This window comes from Melozone crissalis, unplaced genomic scaffold, assembly GCF_028551555.1.
Source record: "Melozone crissalis strain CALT ecotype California unplaced genomic scaffold, PUWL_Pcris_2 ptg000032l_1, whole genome shotgun sequence".
Classification (NCBI taxonomy): Eukaryota; Metazoa; Chordata; class Aves; order Passeriformes; family Passerellidae; genus Melozone; species Melozone crissalis.
In genome coordinates this window covers 4,032,435-4,053,929 of record NW_026535810.1, presented here as the reverse complement: position 1 = coordinate 4,053,929, position 21,495 = coordinate 4,032,435, and the positions used below count along the sequence as shown (strand labels likewise).

Here is a 21,495-nt window from a genome sequence, read left to right as displayed (position 1 = left end):
CCTCCCGAGGAGCCGTTTCCTCGGGTCCCCTCCGCCACCGTCCCGTCCCGCCCGCCGAGGGGACAGGGCGCGCCCAGCACCCCGAGCAGCAGCGGGGGCCGGGCACGCACCCGCCGCGCAGCCCGGCCCCGTCTCTCGTCGAGGCGGCGGCGGAAACCGGGCGAGTCGGGACCGGCCCGGCGCGGGCACGAGCGGCACCGCGGGCGCGCCCCCGCCCCAGCGCCGGCCGCAGGTGAGAGCGGGGACCGGGGATTCGGTGCTTTGGGGCTCGGTGCCTTTGGGGCTCGGTGCCTTTGGGGTCTGGGGCACGGTGACAGCGATGGTGGCGGTGACCCCGGGCTGTTGCAGCAGGTTCGGGCGGGTTGCGAGCCCGCCGCGTAGGGCGGCAGCTCAGCGGGGACCCCGAGGGAGCTGAGTTAGGGGGTGCTCGGCCCAGGAGGGTTTGGGCGCTGCCGTCACCTTCCCCTGCCCCGTGTCCCGCAGGCGGAGGCGCGGGGAGGCCATGGAGGCGGCGGGGCCGGCGGAGGAGGCGCTGGTGCTGGTGGAGTACGGCTTCGAGTACCGCGCCAAGGACGGCACCTTGGTCTCCATCAAACCCAACGAGCGCTATGTGCTGCTCAAACGCACCAACCCGCACTGGTGGCACGTCCGCAGGAGCGGGGACGCCCGGCCCTTCTACATCCCGGCCCAGTACGTGAAGGAGCTGCCGCCCATCGCTGCCCCAGCCCCGCTTGACCCCCCGCCATCGGGACACGCTGCGACAGAGCCGGCCGCGCTCGTCCCTCAGCCCCCGCCAGCCTACGAGTATCGGTTCATCGGCGCCGCCGAGCCGGGGGAGCCGGCAGGAGGATGCCCGGTGCCCAGGAGGGACTCGGTGCTCCAGGATTCGGTGCCCAGGAAGGACTCGGTGCCCAGGAGGGACTCGATGCTCCAGAAGGATTCGGTGCCCAAGAATGTCTCGGTGCCCAGGAAGGACTCGGTGCTCCAGGATTCGCTGCCCAGGAATGTCTCGGTGCCCAGGAAGGACTCGGTGCCCAGGAGAGACTCGGTGCCCCAAAGGGACTCACCACCATCACTCAGCTCTTTTCGGGTCCCACACCCGGCCGAGCCCGTGAGACCCTCGCACTCCCTGGATGACCTGGCGCGGGTGACTCCGGCACTTCGCGGTGCCACTGCTGCCATGGGGACACGCGGGGACCCCCCAGGACACGCTCGGCCGCTCGGGAAGAGCCGCTCCGAGACCCTCTGCGCCCCCGGCAAGGACAGGGACGCGGCCAGGAGGTGGCCGGGGGCCGGCCCCGCGGCTCAGGTACGGTGACATCCCCGCTGCTGTCCCCAGAGGCTGCGTTGAGGGGGGGGTTAGCGGGTGGGGGTGTTGAGCGTTGCCCTCTTGGCTGATTCAGTGGCCGTGTCCCCCCAGCATGGCCTGTGACCCCCGGCACAGAGTGGGGTGACACCCCGGCCCCACAGCCACTGCTGAGACCCCCAAAGTCTCCCCCTGATCTGACCCCATGGGACAAACCTGCAGGTGACCCCACCATTGGGGCTTGACCAAATTAATCATTTTGAAGGTGTGAGAGACCCCTCACACAGGGACGCCCCCGCACACCCTCCACCCTCAGGCCCTGGCCCGCGCCTCAGTTTCCCCACCCTCATGGGCACCCCTGGCCTCTCTCAGCCCCCTACTCCGCAGAACCCCGTGATCTCTGGGGGGTTTTGCAGTGATCCCTCAGGCTCCCTGAGCGTTCCGGGGTGAGAGGAGGCACAAAGGGTTAACAGGGAAGCGCGGCAGCTCCTCCCTGCCGGGGCGGGAGCCTCACCTGGGCGCAGCACCCACTGACCGAGGTGTGTGCTGGGTGCTCCCCGCACAGGCCGGCACCCCGACACCCCAAAGCCACGCTCACCCCACACCTGTAAGTAGCAAAGGGCTCTGCCCAGCACCCCTGGGCTGCACCTCCCCGAGGGGGCACCCAAGGGTGGGGGTCCCCGCCGGCCACCGAGGCGGGCCGGGGTGCACAGGGTGAGGCAGCGCCGGCACAGGGGTGGGGCCGCCCCCGACCTTGTCCACTCCTCACTTGTCCCCAGCCCCTCACTTCGGAGTGACCCCGGGCACCTGCAGCACCCCCAGCCTGGGCGTCCCCCACTTCCAGGGGGGCTGGAGGGATTGTGCACCTGGGGGAGTTGCTGGAGGAAATGGGGTACTGGTGGTGGGGGGCTGTGGTTTACAGCCCATTGTCCACCCCATTTTCACCTCATTTTCACCCCATTTTTTACCTTGTGCCCCCAGCTGTGCCCTTTGCACACCCAAAGCCACTGTGCCCCTCTGGGGGTGACCCAGCATAGTCCCCAACCCCAGTGCCAACACGGGAACATTCCCCTTCCTGCCCAAATCCAACCAGTGCCAAAACCATCGGGCATGGCAGGACCATGGTGGCATCAGTCCTGCCACCATCTACACCCGATGGGATGGGATGATCCCAGTGTTGTGGGGACACAGAAGCTCCAGATCAGCTTCCATTTGAGCAGTGTGACACCAGATAGGGCACCCAAAATCCCCCCAGTGCAATTCCTGCTCAGCATCACCCTGGAGCAGCTCCTGGGTGGCCTGGGCTTTGCTGGAGCGGGTGACGAGTGGCAGGTTGTGGGTGCCGGGTGACAACAGCCCCGAGAGCAGCCGGTTCCGCCCTGGGCGTCTCTTCCGCTCCTGGAGCCCCGGCAGGAAGCGCGGTGGGTGCAGGGCCCTGCTCAGGGCGCCAGCGGCGGGACCGAGGCCTCACGCTGTCCCCACGCTGTCCCCACGGGGTCCCCACCCCGGTGTCACCACCATGGGTGACCGGGCACCAGGGGGGTCACGGCAGGCCTGGAGCAGGGCACGGCAGATGCTGCACCTGGGGAAGGTAGGTAGCACCCAAGGGTGCTCCCAGCAGGGGACAGGGGGTGTTTTGGGGTCACCCCTTGCCAGGCACCCCCTCGGCTTTCCCTGGGGGTTTGTGGGTGCTGGAGGGTGCCACAGTGCCCATCCCAAAGTGGGGAGGGGGCACTCAGCCCCCCCCGGGGTGAGAAACCCCCAGGGATGCCCCCACAGGGGACAGAGAGGTGCTGGGGGGGCTCAGTGCCAGGGATGCCCCATTGCCACCCCCATGTCCCTTGTCCCCAGGAGGAGGGCAGACCCCCAGTAGTTTCTGGCCCTGCTCACCAGGGTGGGGGGTTTGGGGGGTGATGGGGGGAGGATGAGGGGTGTCATGGAGCTGCTGTCCCACTCTGATCCAGGGTGTCCCCAAGGACAGTGCACCGACTGTCACCTCCCTCGGGGTGATGGGCAGGGCTGGCTGCAGTCGGGACCTTTGTCCCCACAGCCATTAGTGACAGACTCAGGCTGTAAAGCTGATGAGATCAAAGGGTGACAGGAGGGGGTTCCCTGCTGGCAGCACCCTCCCGGTCCCAGGGGACACATCCCCCTTACCCCAGCGTCCCCACGGGAGGGGTCAGCCCGGCTGGTGCTGGGGGCGCTATTTTGGGATGTGGTGATGGGACTGTCTGGTTCAGCATCCGGCTCTGGGCGGGAGGCCGGGGCTGTGGGTGCTGGAAATGTCCCAGGGTGCAGGTGATGAGCGCTGGGGTGCAAGCGTGGGTGAGATGGGTGTGAGTGTTGGGGTGCCCACCAGAGGGGTGGGCACAGACGCTGGGGGTGCAGAGGATGAGCAGGTTGGAGGTGTTGGGACCGCAGGTGTCAGTGCAGAGATTGTGGGTGTTCATGGTTTGGGTGTCAGTTCTGTGGCTGCTGCGGAGAGCAGGTGGTGCAGGTACCAGTGATGGGGGTGCTGAATCCAGGGGGTGGTGCAGGTACCAGGGATGCAGGTGTGGATGATGCAGGTACAAGTCACACAGGTGCTGCATGAGTAGGTACCAGGGACACAGTTGTTGATGATGTGGGTGACATGGGTGCCAGTGATGTGGGTGCCAGTGATGTGGGTGCTGATGATGCAGGTACTGATGATGCAGTGACACCGGTGCCAGTGCTGCAGTGCTGCTGCAGTGCTGCACACAGTGGGTCGTGCAGGTACCAGTGACATGGTGCTGGTTGTGAGGGTGCTGCCAGCAGCAGGTGACACATGTGCTGGACCTCAGTGTCCCTCCCTGTGCCAGTGGGTGCTCTCTGCCCCACTCTGGGTGCTGTGGGTGCCCCTCTTCACCTCCTGGCCTCCCATCACTGGCACCTCCTGCCCCACACTTTTGGGGGCCCAGGTCACTTCTGGTGACCCAGCAGCCAGGACAGGATCCGACCCCTCAGTGCCTCACCCATCGGCCACCCGGACACCACAGTGGGGACACCCTAGGAATGCCATCCCAGGAATGCCATCCCAGGAGTGCCATCCCAGCTCAGCAGTGACACATCCGTGTTCCCCCAGGCACGCACGGAGTCAGAGGAGACACCTGATCCCATCTACCTCAACATCCAGGAGCTGCGGGCAGAGGCCGCCGCCAGCTCGGCCCCAGAGGAGCCCAGCAGCTCCGTGTCGGACTGGGAAACCCACACGGACACGGACAGTGGACATTTGTTTTATTACAACCCCGTGACGGGCGAGACCACGTGGGATTGTCCCTTCGGGCAGGCGGCCGACGGAGTGAGTGCCGGCGCCTCTCCCGCCTCCTCGCTCGCACACAGCCCGGAGCTTCCCGCGTGGGAACAGCACGTGGACCAAGGAAGCGGACAGACTTTTTTCTATAATTCGGTGACAGGTGAGACGTCGTGGGACCCCCCCAGCGCAGGAGACACGGGCAGCCCCCGGGAGAGGCTCCCTGGGGGGACGCGGTACGGTCCCATGGAGCAGAGGGTGAGCACCCGGCGAGGCGCGAGGAGGGCTTGGGGTGGGAGTGGGGATGAAAAAGGGATTGGAGATGGAAAAGGGATGGGAGTGGAGATGGAAATGAGAATGGAAACAGGGATGGGATTGGAGACAGGAATAGGAATGAGACAGGGGTGGAAATGGAGACAAGGACAGGATTGGAGATGGAAATGGGATGGGAGTGGAGACAGGGATGGGATTGGAGATGGAAATGAGAATGGAGACATGCATGGGAGTGGAGATAGAAAAGGGATGGGAATGGAGATAGGGATGGGATTAGATTGGAGACAGGGATGGGAGTGGGGACAGGGATGAGATTGGAGACATGGATGGGAATGAGACAGGGATGGGAATGGAGATGGGGATGGGATTGGAGATGGAAAAGGGATGGGATTGGAGATGGAAATGGGATGGGATTGAAGACAGGGATGGGATTGGAGACATGAATAGGAATGGAGATGGAAATCCTGGCATCCTGGCGGGGATGGGATGAAAAAGAAGACAGAAACGGAGAGTGGGATTGAGAAAGGTGTGGGAGATGCGATGGAGATGATGATGGAGATGGAGACAGAAACAGATAGAGACAGATGGGAATGGAGATGAAAAAGGGATGGGAGGAAAATGGAGACAGATTGGGATTGAGAAAGGTGTGGGAGATGCAATGGAGATGGAGATTGAGATGGAGATGGAAACTGAGACAGATGGGAATGGAGATGACAGGTGCAGATGGACATGGATATGGATACAGGGGTGTAGGAAAGGATGAGAGTGCAGATGGAAACAGCAATGGGATGAAAATGGAGGCAGAGCTGAAGATTGAGAAAGGATGGGAGATGAAATGGAGATGAATATGGAAACAAAGATGGAGATGGGAACAGATACAGGAATGTAGAAAGGGAGGGGACTGGAGATGGAAACAGGGATGGGATGGAGATGGAGATGGGGAGGAAGTTGGAGATGGGAGACAGAGATGGGAATGAAGATGAAGATGAAAATGGAGAACAGAATGGATACCAGGATTGAGTTGGAGATAGAAACAGGAATGGAAATGGAGATGGAGACAGGGATTGAGATGGAGATGGGAATGGAGACAGAGATGGGAATGGAGATGATGGAGATGGGGCAGTGCTCACCTGGGCGACACGCAGAGATGGAGATCTCTTGGTTGGGCTCAAGATCTTGAACTTCCTCTTCTCTCCAGCCACCCACTCCAGAAACAGATTATCCAGACCTGTCTCCAGATGAGCTGGAGTGTTATCCTGAGGAGGACTATTCACCTGTGGGCTCCTATGACCAGAGGGCCTCTCTGTGCCTGTCCCCGAGGCGCCCCGAGGAGCTGGGCTCATCCCCAGGCTGGTACGGGCACAGCCACCCCGAGGGACTCGTGTTCTACCCCGAGCACTTCGCCCCTGACACGGTACAGGACAGGGATGGGAACAGGGACTGGGACGGGGTTGGGATGGGGATAGGGATGGGGACAGGGACAGGAAATGGAAGAGGGATGAACACAGGGATAGGAACTGTGATGAGGATAGGGATGGGTTATGCACAAGGACAGGGACAGAACTGGGGACAGGGACAGATGCAGACAGGGGTGACTGCCAGGGATAAACATCCTCAAAGCCCACAGAGCAGGGCCTGCAGGGGCCCTGGGGTGCCATGGCATGCCATGGGCTTCACCTGACGCCTCCTCGCCCAGGTGCCGTCCCGCCACGAGCGGGCCAGCAGCGGCTCCAGCCAGGACAGCGGGCTCTCCGCCTGGCACAGCCCCGTGTCACCAGCCCCAGGCAGCAGGGAGGAGAAGGTGAGCACCCAGGAAGGGGCACCCAGCCTGCCCTCACCCCAGCACCAGGCAGAGCAAGGGCCAAATTTGACACCCCCCATCTTCACTTTCTAGTTTAAAAGCCTCGAAAAAGCCGGGGTGCTCAACAGGACCAAGACAGTGGACAGAGGGAAGCGGCTCCGGTAAGGACACCCCGGTGTCCCCTGGCACTGGAGACACGAGTCCAGCAGGGAAAAGGGCTGTGCTATCCCTGTGTGACCCCTGCTCCCCTCCCCAGGAAGAACTGGAGCTCCTCCTGGACAGTGCTGGAAGGGGGAATCCTCACCTTCTTCAAGGACTCCAAGCACTCAGCTGCCAGTGCCTTGGTAAGAGCCCAGTGGCCTTGGGGCAGGGCAGCTCCCATGGGACAGGGTCAGCATCCATGGGACAGGCCAGCACCCAAGGGACAGGGCCAGCACCCATGGGACAGGGCCAGCACCCATGGGAAAGGGCCAGCACCCATGGGACAGGACAAGGACTTGCAGGATGTGGCCAATGTGTGCAGGATAGGGGCAGCACCCACAGGGAACATGGAGCTGGCCTCACCTTTGGGGTGGGGGTTCAGGGCTCTGTCTAGGGGGTGCAGAGGCTCTTGGGGCAGGGGGACCATGGCCAGCACCCACAGAATGGAGCCAGCATCAGCAGGATAGGACCAGCACCCACAGAATGGAGCCAGCATCCACAGGATAGGATCAGCATCCTTAGAACAGGGCAAGGATCCACAAGATGGGGTCGAAGCTGCAGGATGGGATCAGCACCCATAGGTTGAGGCCACCATGCAGGGGACAGAACCAGCATCCAATAAATAAGACCCCCAGCACTGTGGGGGATATCAGCACTTGAAGGATGAGACCAGGACCCGCAGGGCAGGTGCCCTGCACAGGGACCCCAGCTCACCCCCCAGCACAGGGACCCCAGCTCACCCCCCAGCACACCCTCACTCCCTGCAGGGGTGGCAGTGTCGGAGCACCTGGGGCTGGTGGGAGCCAGCAGGAGGAAGCAGAGCTGGCCCCCGGGTCCAGCTGCTCCCCCCGCAGTGCCCAGGTCCGGATGCAGAAGTGCAGAAGTTGCCGTGGCTCTTGCAACACCCTGTGGTGACAGCGAAGGGGGGGGAAGACAGGGCACCCACAGCTGGGGAGACAGTGCTGGCCCCACCTCGGGGGTTCAGGGCCCTGGCTGGAGGTGCAGAGGCTCTTGGTGGCCAAAGCACCCCAAAACCCAGAGCTTGGGGAGAAGCAGTGAGCTTGATGCTCTTCCCCTGCAAAATCCCCCTCCTTGTGGGCAGCCACCCTCTCCATTCCTGCAGTGTCACTGAGAGGGACCCCAAAGCTGGAGGCCCACTAGGGTCTCTGCAGAGGGCTGGGAATGTCCCTCCAGGTGATGGCAGCCCTAGGACTGGCTGTCCCCAAGCTGGTGGCCATGACCCTCACCCCACCCATGTCCTAGTCCTGCAGAGACCACAGGAGGGGACAGAGGGGTCCCACAAAGGACATCTGGCAGCCTTGCCTGTTCTGGAGGAGGGCAGCCCACACCCCCCAGCAGCATCCCGGTGTCTCTGTCCCCTGTGGGCAGGTGCCACCCTCATCCCCTTGTCCCCACAGAGGCACCCCAGCACCCTGACCACCCCCGAGCACACAGTGAAGCTGCGCGGGGCCACCCTCACCTGGGCCGGCAGGGACAAGTCCAGCAAGAAGAACGTCCTGGAGGTGAGCAGGTGACAGCAGGAGGGACACTGATCACACCCCAGGGTCCACACACGGCCCACAGGGCAATGCCACTCCTGCCCAGTTCAGGGGATGCCAGTGGGGACACTGGGGACATGCCAGGGTGGGCGTGCAGGGACTGGCACTGCCCGTCACTGTCCCGTTCTGATGGGCACGATGAGGCCACCAAGGGACATCCTGGCTCCCAGAGGGGCACTGCCAGGATGTCCCGTTCTGCCGGTCACTGTCCCGTTCTGATGGGGACAGTGAGGCCACCAAGGGACATCCTGGCTCCCAGAGGGGCTTTGCACGGGAAGGAGCTGCTCCAGCCGCTCCAGCTCCCCGCAGACGGCACCGTTTGGTGCCATCGCAGCTGGCGCCGGGCTCAGCCACATCCTGGTTCCTAAATCCGCCCGGTTGCGGCAGCCCCGTGCCCTTTCCCTGACCTCTGTCTGTCGCTCCGGCAGCTGAGGACGCGGGAGGGCTCGGAATTCCTCATCCAGCACGACTCGGAGCAGATCATCACCGCCTGGCACAAGGCCATCGCCGACAGCATCGGCCGCAGGGTGAGCGGGGCCCCCGATCCCCCATGGCCACCCTGGGGCCGGGCACGGCGTCTCACGGTGCCGCTTCCCTAGGGCTCCGACATCTCCGCAGAGGACGAGGCCGAAATTCGGGCTGAGTTCGGCTCCCGGGAGAAGCTGGGGGGCGGCGAGGAGCGGAGGGCAGGTGAGCGCCCGGGATGGGCACGGGGGGGCTGGCAGTGCCACCCCCCCTGCGGGGACCCTGGGCACGATGCTGATGTGTCCCATGTCCCCGGCAGCGGCAGGACAGGCGACGGGCAGTGCCGAGAGTGACACCAACCGGGTCCGGAACAAACTCCGCAAGTTCCTGCAGAGGCGGCCGACGATGCAGTCCCTGCGGGAGAGGGGCTACATCAAGGGTGGGTGTGCGGGGCGGGATCGGGGGGTGCTGGCACGGGGCTGGGATGAGGGCAAATCCAGAGTGAGATGGGGTGTAGGGATAGGGCCTGTCAAGGATGGGTGCTGGAATGGGGCTGAGTCCCTCGGGATGTCTGCAGGGTGGAGGGTGGGAGGGGACAGCCAAGGATGGAGCTGGGACAGCCAGAGATGGAGCTGGGATGGCCAAGGGGGGAGCTGGGACAGCCAGAGATGGAGCTGGGATGGCCAAGGGGGGAGCTGGGACAGCCAGGGATGGAGCTGGGACACTGGGTTGAGTGACCAAGCCCAAACCTGACCCAACACCTTGATGATGTCCCATCACCTCCAGCCACCCTGGTGGGAACAAGTCCCTCTGTCCCCAACCCTGTCCCCCACTAGCCACCCTCCTGGTGTCCCCTGGCCATGCTCATGTCCCTGCTGTGTTCCCAGACCAGGTTTTTGGCTGCTCGCTGCTGGCACTGTGCGAGCGGGAGCGAGGGACGGTGCCGCGCTTTGTCCTGCAGTGCATCTGGACCGTGGAGAGGAGAGGTACAGGGGACGGGAACAGCCTGGGACACCGGCATGGGGACATGGGGACAGATCCAGGGACAGCCTATGTGGGATGTTTGGGTTTTCCTTGGAAGCCTGGTGCGGCTGCTGTGGGCACCAACGCAGCTGTACTGGTCACTGTCACCATGTGCCACCTGGCTGTGGGCACCCTCCAGGGGACAGCAGGGACAGAGGGGGACCCAGAGTTCCCTCAAGAGTGCCTCATGTCCCATCCCAGTGTGGATTGTTTAACTGGAAGCTTTCCCCCATCTCCATCTGCCCAGGTCTGGACATTGATGGGCTGTACCGGGTCAGCGGCAACCTGGCCACCATCCAGAAGCTGCGCTACAAGGTGGAGCATGGTACGGTCACCCGCGGTGACAGTGGGGGACAATGGGGCAGAGGGACAGGGGAGGGGGCAGCCAGGGACCACCCAGCCATCCCTGGGGCTCTGGGCACAGCTGAGATGCTGCTCCACCCCCAGACGAGCAGCTGGACCTGGATGACGGGCGCTGGGAGGACATCCACGTTGTCACCGGGGCACTGAAGCTCTTCCTGCGGGAGCTGCCAGAGCCACTCGTACCCTTCAGCCACTTCGACAAGTTCATCGCTGCCATCAGTGAGGGACAGGGACAGGGGATGGGATGGGATGGGATGGGATGGGATGGGATGGGGTGGGATGGGGTGGGATGGGATGGGATGGGATGGGATGGGGTGGGATGGGATGGGATGGGATGGGATGGGATGGGATGGGATGGGGTGGGATGATGACATGGGGAGGGGGTGGGGATAGGTATAGGATGGGGACAAGGATCGGGTTGAAATGGGATGAGATGGAGACATGGATGGGAAATGGGATTGAATAGAGATGGGATGGAGAAGGGTAAAAAGATGGGGTTGGGAACAGGAATGAGATAGAAAAGGGATGGGAATGGAGACAGGAACTGGGACAGGGGGGTTGATGGGGATTAGGATGGGATGAGGATGGGAATGGAGGTGGGGACAGGGATGCTGTGACTGCTGGAGCCAGCGCCCCACCGTGCCCTCCCTCCCTGGCAGAGATCCAGGACCTGTCCCTGCGGGGCCAATGCATCCGGGACCTGGTGCTGTCCCTGCCACCCGCCCACCATGACACCATGAAGGTCCTTTTCCGCCACCTCTGCAGGTGACCCCCCCCTTGTTCCCCCAAACCCAACCCGGTGCAGGAAGGCAGAACACGACTCTGGGGACAGCCCCAGGGTCAGGGCCATGCTGGTGACACATACCCTGTCCCACAGGGTGGTGGAGCACAAGGAGGAGAACCGCATGTCGGTGCAGAGCGTCGCCATCGTCTTCGGCCCCACGCTGCTGCGGCCGGCCAGCGAGGAGAGCAACATGGCCATGCACATGGTCTTCCAGAACCAGGTGGTGGAGCACATCCTCAACCACTATGGATACATCTTCCCTGATGGATAAACCCTGGGGACACGTGCAGGCACGAGCCTGGCAGTGGGGACTTGATGGAGCAGCGTCTCCAGGAAGGACTTGGCCACGTGTCACCTCGGTGGTGGCTTCATGGAGGGCAGCGCAGTGACCCGGCTCAAGGGAGGGGCACCTGAGGGGATCCTCCTTGGCCACCCCATCCCACTGGGGCTGGATGTGAGGGGGGCTCTGGGGGTCCCCATGGTCAGTGGAGCCCTGCAGTGCCCCCCTGGAGCTGGGTGGAGCAGGGAGGGTCCGGCGGGCAGGGCCTGCTGGGCACCGGTGGCACCGGCGGGTGGGCAGGGAGGGGCCGGGCAGGGCCGTGGCTGCAGCCCCTGCCCCATCCCAAATAAAGAGCCCATGCAGACACAGGGGTCAGGTGTGGCTGGCAGAACAAGGGGACATCCCAGGGGTCAGGTGTTGCTGGCAGGACAAGGGGACATCCCAGGGACGTGGGTGGCACAAGGGCTCGGTGCTCCTTGGTTGCTGGTGACCCTCAGGGACACCACATGGTCTTTGTACCCCATGAGGATGAGGGGACCTGGGACACCATTCCTGGCTGGTGTCACCAAGCACTGTGTCACCACCAATGTCACCACAGACTGCGAGACGTGATGAGAGTCACGCAGTCATGGGACATGAGTTCCCATCACCCAGAGCCACCTCCTGGGGTGGGGGCACTTTGGGTCATGATGGTGATGAGCTGGGACACAACCAGGACTGGATGGGACACAAAAAGGATGGCAAGGGACATGACTGAAAGTGCTTTGGGACATCATGGGGACAATAAAGGGTATGGCAGGGACATGACTGAAAGTGCTATGGGACATCGTGGGGACAATAAAGGGCATGGCAGGGACACGAGGAGGAGGAGTGGGGACATGGGACACATGTCTGTGCTGTGACACACAGCAAGGACAGCACATGGCAGCATTTGGGGACACAGGGATGGCTGGGGTGCAGAGGGAACACTTGGGGACACAACAAAGGGCACTTTGGGGTGTGGTGGGGATGTAATGGGGCCAAGCTGGATGGCAGTGGGGACAACTTTGGGACAAGACAGAGACATTTTGGGGTGCAGTGGGGTCATTTTGGGGCACAAGGATTTTCAGGACACAAAGGAAAACCTGCTCACGAGTGCTGGGACAGTGGTTTGGGACACAATGGGGACAATTTGGGATGCAACTGGGACACAAGGGGACACAACTGGGGACAGGGAAGGGACTGTGTGGAATGCAGGGGGGGAATTTGGGGGCACAAGGGGGACAAGACAATGCTTCGAGGGTGCAGCAGGAGCACTTTGGGAGAGAACGGAGCCACTTTGGGACGCACCGGAGCCACCTTGGAGCAGAAGGAAGTACTTTGTGACAAGAGGGGATTCTTCAGGAGCGCAGTGGGAGTGCTTTAGGACATTTTGGGACACTTTTGGATGCATGGGACGCACTTGAGAACTTTGGGAGGCGCAGGGGACTCTCGGGGCCGGAGGGAGGCGGTGCTGAGGGCAGAGCCCGGCCGATCCCCGCTCCCACCCCGCTCCCATTCCGATCCCACCCCGCTCCCTCCCCGCTCCCGGCCCCGCTCCGCGCCCCCCGCCCGGCTCCATCTTGTTCGCGGCCGCCGCGGCGCCGCTCCAGGTGCGGGGGTCCGGGAGGGATTGGGGGGACCCGGGAGGGTCGCAGGGACCCGCCGAGGGAGCTGGGAGGGGATCTCCCACCCGGGACCCCCCCAGGCATCCCCCAACCCCCCACGGACCCCAGACGCTGTAGGGGACCCCTGGGAGCGATCCCTCCCATAGAGCAGTGTCGGGACCCCCCAGAGACCCTCACCCCCACCTCTGGGACCCCGGAGGGACCCCCAGGGCCAGGAGGGACCCCTTCAACCCCGTGACCCCCCGGTAACCGGGACTGTGAGGGACCGGGAACCGCCAGCAGCGCCCCCCCCCGAGACAAACACCTCCGGGTCCCCCCCTCCAGCAGCGACCCCCGCACACCCCCCAGTCACTCACAGGGACTCTCCGGACACTCCCCAGCAGCAGCCCCCCCACTCCCAGGACCCCCCCAGCAGCGTCCCCCCAGTTCCAGAACCCCCCAAACCCCCCAGCAGAGTCCCCCCATCCCAGAACCCCCCAACCCCTCTCCCAGTGCCCCCCCAGACTCTCCCTTTCCCCTTCCCACCTTCCCTGGTGCTGCCCGGTAGGGTCCGACCCCAGCCCAGCAGGGACAGTGACATCCCCTGGGGCTGCGGGTGGCGCTGGGGACACTTTGGGGGGCCTGGGGACACCCCCGGGGCTGTGCCTTCCCCAGGACCAGGCACCAGGGGGTTACAGCAAAAGCAGCTTTGGCAGCCAAAATCCCTCTTAAGGCTTTAATCGCAGTGAGAAAGTGGCGGAGGGGGGTGGGGGGAGCACCCTGTCCCCCCCTCACTGTCCCCAACCCTGTGGGGTTGCAGTGACAACTGCAGCCGGGCTGGAAATTTAAGCCAAATCCCTAAACCTGGCTTAAAATTCAGCGGGATTTAGGGGGGAAAGAAAAAGAGGGTGAGGGGAGGGGGGAAGCAGTGGGGCCGGAGGGTTTTGGGGGCCCATCCCGCACTCCCCGTCCGTGGGGGGCCCAGGTATGAGTCAGGGGGCGAAGGTCGATGTGGCCGTGTTTGCACACCCGGCACGGAAGTGGCACCGTCCCCGCGTGTCCCCGTGTCCCGCCCGGCGGTGCCACCCGGCTGGAGCAGGTAGGGAGGGCAGGGTGGGCATGGGGAGGGGGTCCCTGCAGGGTGGGAACGCCACAGGGACTCCCAGTCTGTCCAGGAGGGGACACAAGGTCCCCTGGGCCTGGCATGGCTGGTGTCCTGCTGAACATGGGGACAGGACACACAGGCCCTGCTACTGCAGCACGGCTGGCTCCGGGGTCCCCGTGGCACAGATTTGGGGGATCCCCATGGAAAGGGGGCTCTGGAGGTCCACATGACCCCATAGGAATCAGGACTGGGGGCTCTGGGGGTCCCTGTGGCCCCATAGGGACAGGAACTCTGGGGTCTCTATAGGGATCAGCCTCTGGGGTCACCATGGCCCCATAGGAAAGGGCTCTTGGGGTCCCCATCAGGGTCAGGCTCTGGGGGGTCTCCATGTCCCCATAGGGACATGGCTGTGGGTGGGGGTCTCCAGAAGGACACACTCTGGGGGTCCCCACACCCCCCTATGGCCAAGGCCTTGCTCTCCTCACCCCAGACCCTGTCCCCCTCTGTCCCCATGGCCATGGTGACGGGATGAGGGCAGCCCCCAAATCCTGCTGCATCCCACACCCAGAGTCACCGTATCCCCCAAGTGACACTGCCTCTAGAAAGACCTTGGGGACAGAGGGGTGACAATCTGGGGTGACACCAGGTCCTGGCTGGGCATTTTGCGGTGTGGGGTGAACAGGAGAACATCTGTGGGGTTCCAGTTCCCAGTGTCCCTGTCACTGCAGCCCCCAGCGTGCTGTGATGGCCCCGGACGCCTGAGCCCCTGTGGCAGGGACAAGCCATGGAGACCGTTGTCATCGTGGCCATCGGGGTGCTGGCCACCATCTTCCTGGCGTCCTTCGTGGCGCTGGTGGTGGTGTGCAGGCAGCGCTACTGTCACCCCAAGGACCTGCGCCACCACTATGACACCAAGTGAGTGACCCATGGGGGTGGCAGCATCCCTGTCCCCACCAGGGAGGGACCCCAACCCCCGTGGGATGGGGACAGTGCCGGGGACATGTTCAGCATCATCAAGGAGACAATGTGGGGGACATGTCCATGGTCATTGGGAGGACAAAGATGGGAACACACCCGCCATCAGCAGGGGGACAGAGATGGGGACACATTGGCCATCATCAAAGGGATGAAGATGGGGACATGTCCAACATCATCTAGGGAACAAAGACGGGGACATGTCCACTGTGACCAGAGGGATGATGCAGGTGATGTCCGGCATCATCAGAGGGAAGAAGTTGGGGGCATATCCACATCACCATGTGGACAAAGATGGGGACATGTCCCCATCATCCAGGGAACAAAGATGGGGACACGTCCACTGTGATTGGGGGGATGATGCAGGCGATGTCCAGCATCATCAAAGGGATGAAGTTGGGGACATGTCCCCATCATCCAGGGAACAAAGATGGGGACACATGCACTGTGACCAGAGGGATGATGCAGACGATGTCCAGCATCATCAGAGGGAAGATGCCCCCATCTTGTTGCAGTTTGGGACATATCCACATCACCGGGGGACAAAGATGGGGACACGTCCACCAGCACCAGGGCTATTGGGGCTATGGGGCCACCCGAGAAGGTGGCCCTTGGTGGGATGTCCCCCATGTCTCTGACAGACCCATCGTGGACCTGATGGGGACCACGGAGACGCCGTCAGAGCCCTCGGAGCTGGAGCTGGACGACGTGGTCATCACCAACCCCCACATAGAGGCCATCCTGGAGAATGAGGACTGGGTCGAGGACGCCTCGTGAGTGTCCCCTGTGTCCCCCCACTGCTGGGAACCCCTGTGCAGTGCCAGCCCCCCATCATGGGATGCAGGGGACAGATCTGGAGGTCACCAAGCCATGGGGATGGTCCTCAAGATGGTCTTGGGGTGGGAATATCCCCACAGGTCTGGGGGACATGGGCTGGCAGGAGAGGAGGGACACACAGGGGACAAGGACAGAGCAGGGGGGACACAGGTGGATTCACACTCTCCTCCCTCTCCACAGGGGTCTGGTGTCCCACTGCATCGCCATCCTGAAGGTGAGTGAGAGCGTGGCACTGGTGGCAGTGGTGACACTCGTGGCAATGGCAGCTCTGGTGGTACTGGTAGAGCTGTGGTACTGGTAGGCAGTGGTGACACCAGTGGCACTTCTGACATTGATGTCAATGGTGGGCTGCACTTGTGGTAATGGTGGCAATGGTGACATTGTTGGTACTGGTGGCACTGGTGCTGATGGTATGTGGCACTTGTGGCACTGGTGCTGATGGTGGTGCTGAGTGCCCACCACTGCCCCCCAGATATGTCACACGCTGACAGAGAAGTTGGTGGCCATGACCATGGGCTCAGGTGCACGTGTGAAGTCCCCAGCCAGCCTGGGTGACATCATCGTGGTGGCCAAGCGCATCAGCCCCAGGTGACAGGGGATGTCTGGGCGGTTCCAGGGCTCTTGGGTGGGGTCCTGTGGCTCTGGGGTGTCCCCAGGGACTGGGGAGGAAAATTCCAGTGGAGGGTCCCCAGAGATTTGGGACAGGGTGGGTCTGGAGGGGTCATGGAGGCTCTGGGGATGTCCTGGGGCTCTGGGGGCAGTCCTGAGGCACTGAGGGGGACCCTGGGGACTCTGGAGGAGAACGTGGGGACTTTAGGGGTGTCTGGGGACTCTGGGAGGTGTCCCAGGGCACTAGGGTAATTTTGGGACTCTGGGAGGAGTCCTGGGGTTCAGGGGGTACCTGGGGTTCAGGAGGTTCCTGGGGTTCTGGGGGTACCTGGGGCTCTAGGGGGGTCCCAGAACTCCAAGAGGGCTCTTGATGCCTGGGATGGGTGTGCTGGAGGTGTCGCCACAGTGTCCCTGGGGTTAACGCTGTCCCCACCGCAGGGTGGACGACGTGGTGAGATCCATGTACCCCCCGCTGGACCCCAAACTGCTGGACGCAAGGTGACAGCGGTGGGAAGGACAGGGACACTCCTGGGTGGGGGATACCTGTGGGTGGGAACACCCCCCAATCCCATACCACACCTCTGGGGACAACCCCACTCTGGTGACAAACCCAGGTGACCCAGCAGGATGGGGACTGAGCAGATCCCAGAATATCCCAGGTTGGAAGGGACCCCAAGACTCATCCAATCCCACCCCCAGCCCTGCCCAGACCCCCCAACACTCCCACCCTGGGCGTCCCTGGCGGCGCTGTCCAAACCCTCCTGGAGCTCTGGGACCATTTTCTGGGGAGCCTGGGCAGTGCCAGCACCTCTGGGGGAAGAACCTTTCCCTGAAATCCATCCCAGCCCCTCTGTGACACAACCTCAGGCCATTCCCTGAGGGTCCTGATCACCACAATCAAAGTGGTGACCACGCTGCTGTTGCTGAGGAAGCCCCATGGGACAGGGCGGTGACGGGGCAGTGACAGGGAGGTAACAGGGCATTGACAGGGTGGTGACAGCCCCGTGTCCCCGCAGGGCCACGGCGCTGCTGCTGTCCGTCAGTCACCTGGTGCTGGTGACCCGCAGCGCCTGTCGCCAGCCGGCCGCTCGCCATTGGGTCGAGCGCTCGCTGGCGGCCGCCGAGGAGCACATGGCCGTGCTGCGCCAGGCCGCCATGGCCACCGAGCCCGAGCGGCCACCGGCCCCCGGAGAGCCGCCCCGCCAGGAGCAGTCGGCCATCTGACCCTAATGAAGGCCATCGGATCCCAGTAAAGGCCATTGGACCCCAGTAAAGGCCATCGGACCCCAAAAAATGCCATCTGTCCCCAATAAAGGCCATCTGACCCCAATGAAGGCAATCAGATCCCAATAAAGGCCATCTGTCCCCAGTGAAGGCCATCGGATCCCAATAAAGGCCAGCGGTCCCCAAAAAAGGCCATTGGACCCCAATAAAGGCCATCTGTCCCTAATAAAGGCCATCTGTCCCCAGTAAAGGCCATCTGACCCCAGTAAAGGCCATTTGTCCCCAAAAAAGGCCATTGGACCCCAATAAAGGCCATCTGTCCCTAATAAAGGCCATCTGTCCCCAGTAAAGGCCATCTGACCCCAGTAAAGGCTGTCTGAACCCAATAAAGGCCATCTGACCCCAATAAAAGCCATCGGACCCAAATAAAAGGCATCGGACCCAAATAAAGGCCATCTGACCCCAATGAAGGCAATCAGACCCCAGTAAAGGCCATTGGACCCCAATAAAGGCCCCGTGTGCCCCCAATCCCGCACGGCGGCTCTGGGATGGGCTGGTGATGTGGTGTCTGCATGGAGAGGGGTCTGGGGGCAAAACGGGGGTGTTGAAGGGGAGGTTGGGGATTTAGGGAGGGGTTGGGGAGGGACTGTAGAGGGGTTTGGAGGGGATTTTGTGGGGTTGGGGGGCTTGGGAGGTTGAGGGGTTTAGAGGGGATTTTGTGGGGTTGGAGGTGGATTTAGAGGGGTTGGGGGCCTAGAGAGTGAGGGTGGAGGGGGTTTGAGGGGTTTAGAGGGGATTTCAGGGTATTGGAGTGAAATTTGGAGGGGTTGGGGGGTGTAGAGAGGGGTTGAGGGACTTGGAAGGGGACTTTAAAGGATTTGGAAGGTTGGAGGTGGTTTGGGGGAGTTAGAGGGGATTTGGGGAGGGTTTGGGGGACTTGGAAAGAAGTGTGGCTGGGTTTGAAGGGGTTGGGAAGGCTGGAGGTGGTTTTGAGGGTTGAAGGCAGATTTGTTGGGGTTGGGAGTCTAGAGATAATTTTGGGGGGCTTAGGAGGGAGTTTGGAGGGGGACTGAGGGTTATGGAGAGGATTTCAGGGTGTTGGAGTAGAATTTGGAGGGGTTGGGGGTCCAGGGAGAGGCTGGGGGGACTGGGAAGGGAATGTGGAGGGAGGTTGGCATGGGCTGAAAGGGATTTGGAAGATCGGAGATGTTTTGGGGGTTTGCAGGGGATTTGGGGTGTTGGAAGGGGAGGTTTTGGGGTTTAGGGAGGGTTTGGAGGGAGTTGAAGAAGTTGAAGGGGTTTTAAAGGGAGTTTAGGGGGTGTTGGAGTGATTGGAAGAGGTTTGGTGTGAATTTCCTGGGATTGGGGAGGTCAGGGAGTGATTTGGGGGAGTTGGGGGAGAATGAGGGAGTTGGTGTAGGAGGGGAAATGGGAGTTTGGGAATGTTTGGGGTGGGTTGGAAGAGGGGTTTGGGGAGGTGGAGGGGTTTTGGAGGGGCGTTGGCATTGGAGGGGATTTAGGGGAGCTTGGAGGGCGGTGGGACAGGCTTGGAGAAGGAAGTTTTGGGAAGGGTTGGAGAGGTTGAAGTGATCTTTGGGACACAGGGGGTTGGAGGGGATTTGGAGAGGATTTAGGGGCTCCTGTGGGCATTGGCAGGGAGGATGGGAGAGCTGGGGGCAAAGATTGGAGTTTTGGGAGGGTCGAGGAGATTGGGGAGGACTGGAGGGGACTCTGGGGGCTGGTGGAAGTTTCTGGGGAATGGGGAGAATTTGGGGGATTGGGGGGGTCTGGGGGTACTGCCTGCCCTGGGAGCAAGGCCTGGAGGGCTCCAAGGGGCGAAACCCTGAGAGCCAGGCAGGGGCATCTGTGCCCCTGAGAAGGGGCTCTGTGCCCCTGATGGGGTCTGTGCCCCTGATGAGGGTCTGTGCCCTGAGGCAGGGTCTGTGCCGGGGGGAGGGGGCCCGGAGCCGCACAGGGGGGCTCAAGGCTCAAGGCCGACAGAGGGATCCCTGTCCCGGGCAGGGGGGTCTGTGGAGTCTGTGTGCCCTGGGCAGGGCCCCCTGTGCCCCGAGCAGTGCGGTCTGAGGGCTCCGTCTGCCCCGGCAGGGCAGTCTGAGGGCTCCGCGTGCCCCGGGCAGGGCGGTCTGAGGGCTCCCCCGTACCCCGGGCAGGGCTCCCTGTGCCCCAGGCAGGGCTCGCTGTGCCCCGGACAGAGCGGTCTGTTGTGTCTCCCCTCAGTCAGCGCGGTTTGTGGGCTCGCTGTGCCCCAGACAGGGCGGTCTGAGGGCTCCCTGTGTCCCGGGCAGAGCGGTCTGTTGTGTCTCTCCCTCCGACAGGGAGGTCTGAGGGCTCTCTGTGCCCCGGGCAGGACAGTCTGAGGGATCTGTACCCCGGGCAGGGCGGTCTGTTGTGTCCCCCCTCGGGCAGGGCGGTCTGACGGCTCCTTGTGCCCCCGGCAGGGCGGTCTGAGGGGTCTCCCCCCGAGCAGGGCGGTCTGTTGTGTTCCCCGTCAGTCAGGGCGGTCTGAGGGCGCCCCGTGCCCCGGGCAGGGCGCTCTGTTGTGCTCCCCCTCAGTCTCTGAGGGCTCCCTGTGCCCCAACCCCCCCCCCCCGCTCTCGCCGCCCTCAGCCCTGGGGGGAGTGTGGGGGGTGCGGCCACGTGACCGTCCGTCACGTGACAGGGGTGAGGCGGCCGCTGTGCCCGCCCCCTCACCCCTGGCTGGCCAATGGCAGCGCGGCAGGCTCGGCGGACGGCCAATGGTCGACCGGGGGCGTGGCTTGCGGCCAGCGGTGGGGGGCGGGGCTTGCTACCAGGACCGGGAGAGGGAACTGGGAGCGCTGGTGGGTACTGGGAGCGCTGGGACACACGGGCACGGCAGACGGGGAGGTACTGGGAGCGCTGGGAGCTGCCAGCAGGAACTGGGAGTCACCGGAGGAACTGCGAGTCACGGGGGCCACTGGGAGACACCGGAGGAACTGGGAGTCACAGGGGCCACTGGGAGTCATACGGAGACTGGGAGGTGCTGGGAGAGGAACTGGGAGTTACGGCAGGAACTGGGAGACATTGAGGGTCAAGGGGCAGCACTGGGATTGTCCGGGAGTCATGGGAGAACTACTGGGAGGCGTGCTGCGAGCACTGGGAGCACTGGGAGTCCCTAATGGGAGGCGTGCTGCGAGCACTGGGAGCGCTGGGAGTACTGGGTGCACTGGAAGCACTGGGAGTACTGGGAGCAGTAGAGGTACCGGGAACACTGAGGGTAATGGGAGAACACTGGGAGCGCTAGGGGCACTGAGCGTACTGGGAGCTCTGGGGGTACTGGGAGAGCACTGGAGGCACTGGGAGCTCTGGGAACACTTGGGGTACTGAGAGCAGTGGGGGCATGGGAGTACTGGGAGCACTGAGAGTAATGGGAGAACACTGAGAGCTCTGGGAACACTTGGAGTACTGAGAGTAGTGGGAACACTGGGAGCACTGGTGGCACTGGAAGTACTGGGACACTTGGAGTACTGGTGGTACTGGGAGCACTGGGTCTGGGGGATGTCGGGGGTCAGCCCAGCCCTGCCCGGGTGGGGGTGCAGTGCCACCAGTGTCCTCCCGAGCCCCCCCATGGCACACAAGCCCCGCGGCCGCCCTGGGTGGGGCAGGAGGTGTCCCCAGCGGGGAAAGGGAAGTGACAGTGACAGTGATTGTGGGATGGGGGGGCGGGGGTGCCCGTCTGGCACCGCAGGGAGATGTTATCGGGGCACGGTTGGGGTGCCACACACCACAGGGTCCCCCCGCTGTCTGTGGGTACC

At 63.1% G+C, this 21,495-nt stretch overlaps 2 protein-coding genes across 2 annotated transcripts; both read left to right on the top strand.

Annotated features, from left to right (window-relative positions):
* The first annotated feature begins 502 nt into the window (after positions 1-502).
* Positions 503-11,531, top strand: ARHGAP27 (Rho GTPase activating protein 27). Its single transcript, XM_054281521.1, has 15 exons — positions 503-1,309; positions 4,410-4,835; positions 6,049-6,264; positions 6,547-6,651; positions 6,745-6,812; positions 6,908-6,995; positions 8,271-8,375; positions 8,840-8,938; positions 9,011-9,101; positions 9,196-9,315; positions 9,764-9,862; positions 10,147-10,224; positions 10,347-10,481; positions 10,922-11,027; positions 11,140-11,531. The coding sequence occupies exons 1-15, from the start codon at positions 503-505 to the stop codon at positions 11,315-11,317; spliced, it is 2,721 nt and encodes a 906-aa protein (XP_054137496.1). The 3' UTR covers positions 11,318-11,531.
* Positions 11,532-14,817: 3,286 nt separating this feature from the next.
* Positions 14,818-17,731, top strand: TMEM98 (transmembrane protein 98). The gene is made up of 6 exons (XM_054281606.1): positions 14,818-14,971; positions 15,673-15,804; positions 16,049-16,082; positions 16,341-16,456; positions 16,916-16,975; positions 17,494-17,731. Exons 1-6 carry the CDS (start codon positions 14,841-14,843, stop codon positions 17,699-17,701), a joined length of 681 nt encoding a protein of 226 aa, XP_054137581.1. The 5' UTR covers positions 14,818-14,840; the 3' UTR covers positions 17,702-17,731.
* Positions 17,732-21,495: the final 3,764 nt, after the last annotated feature.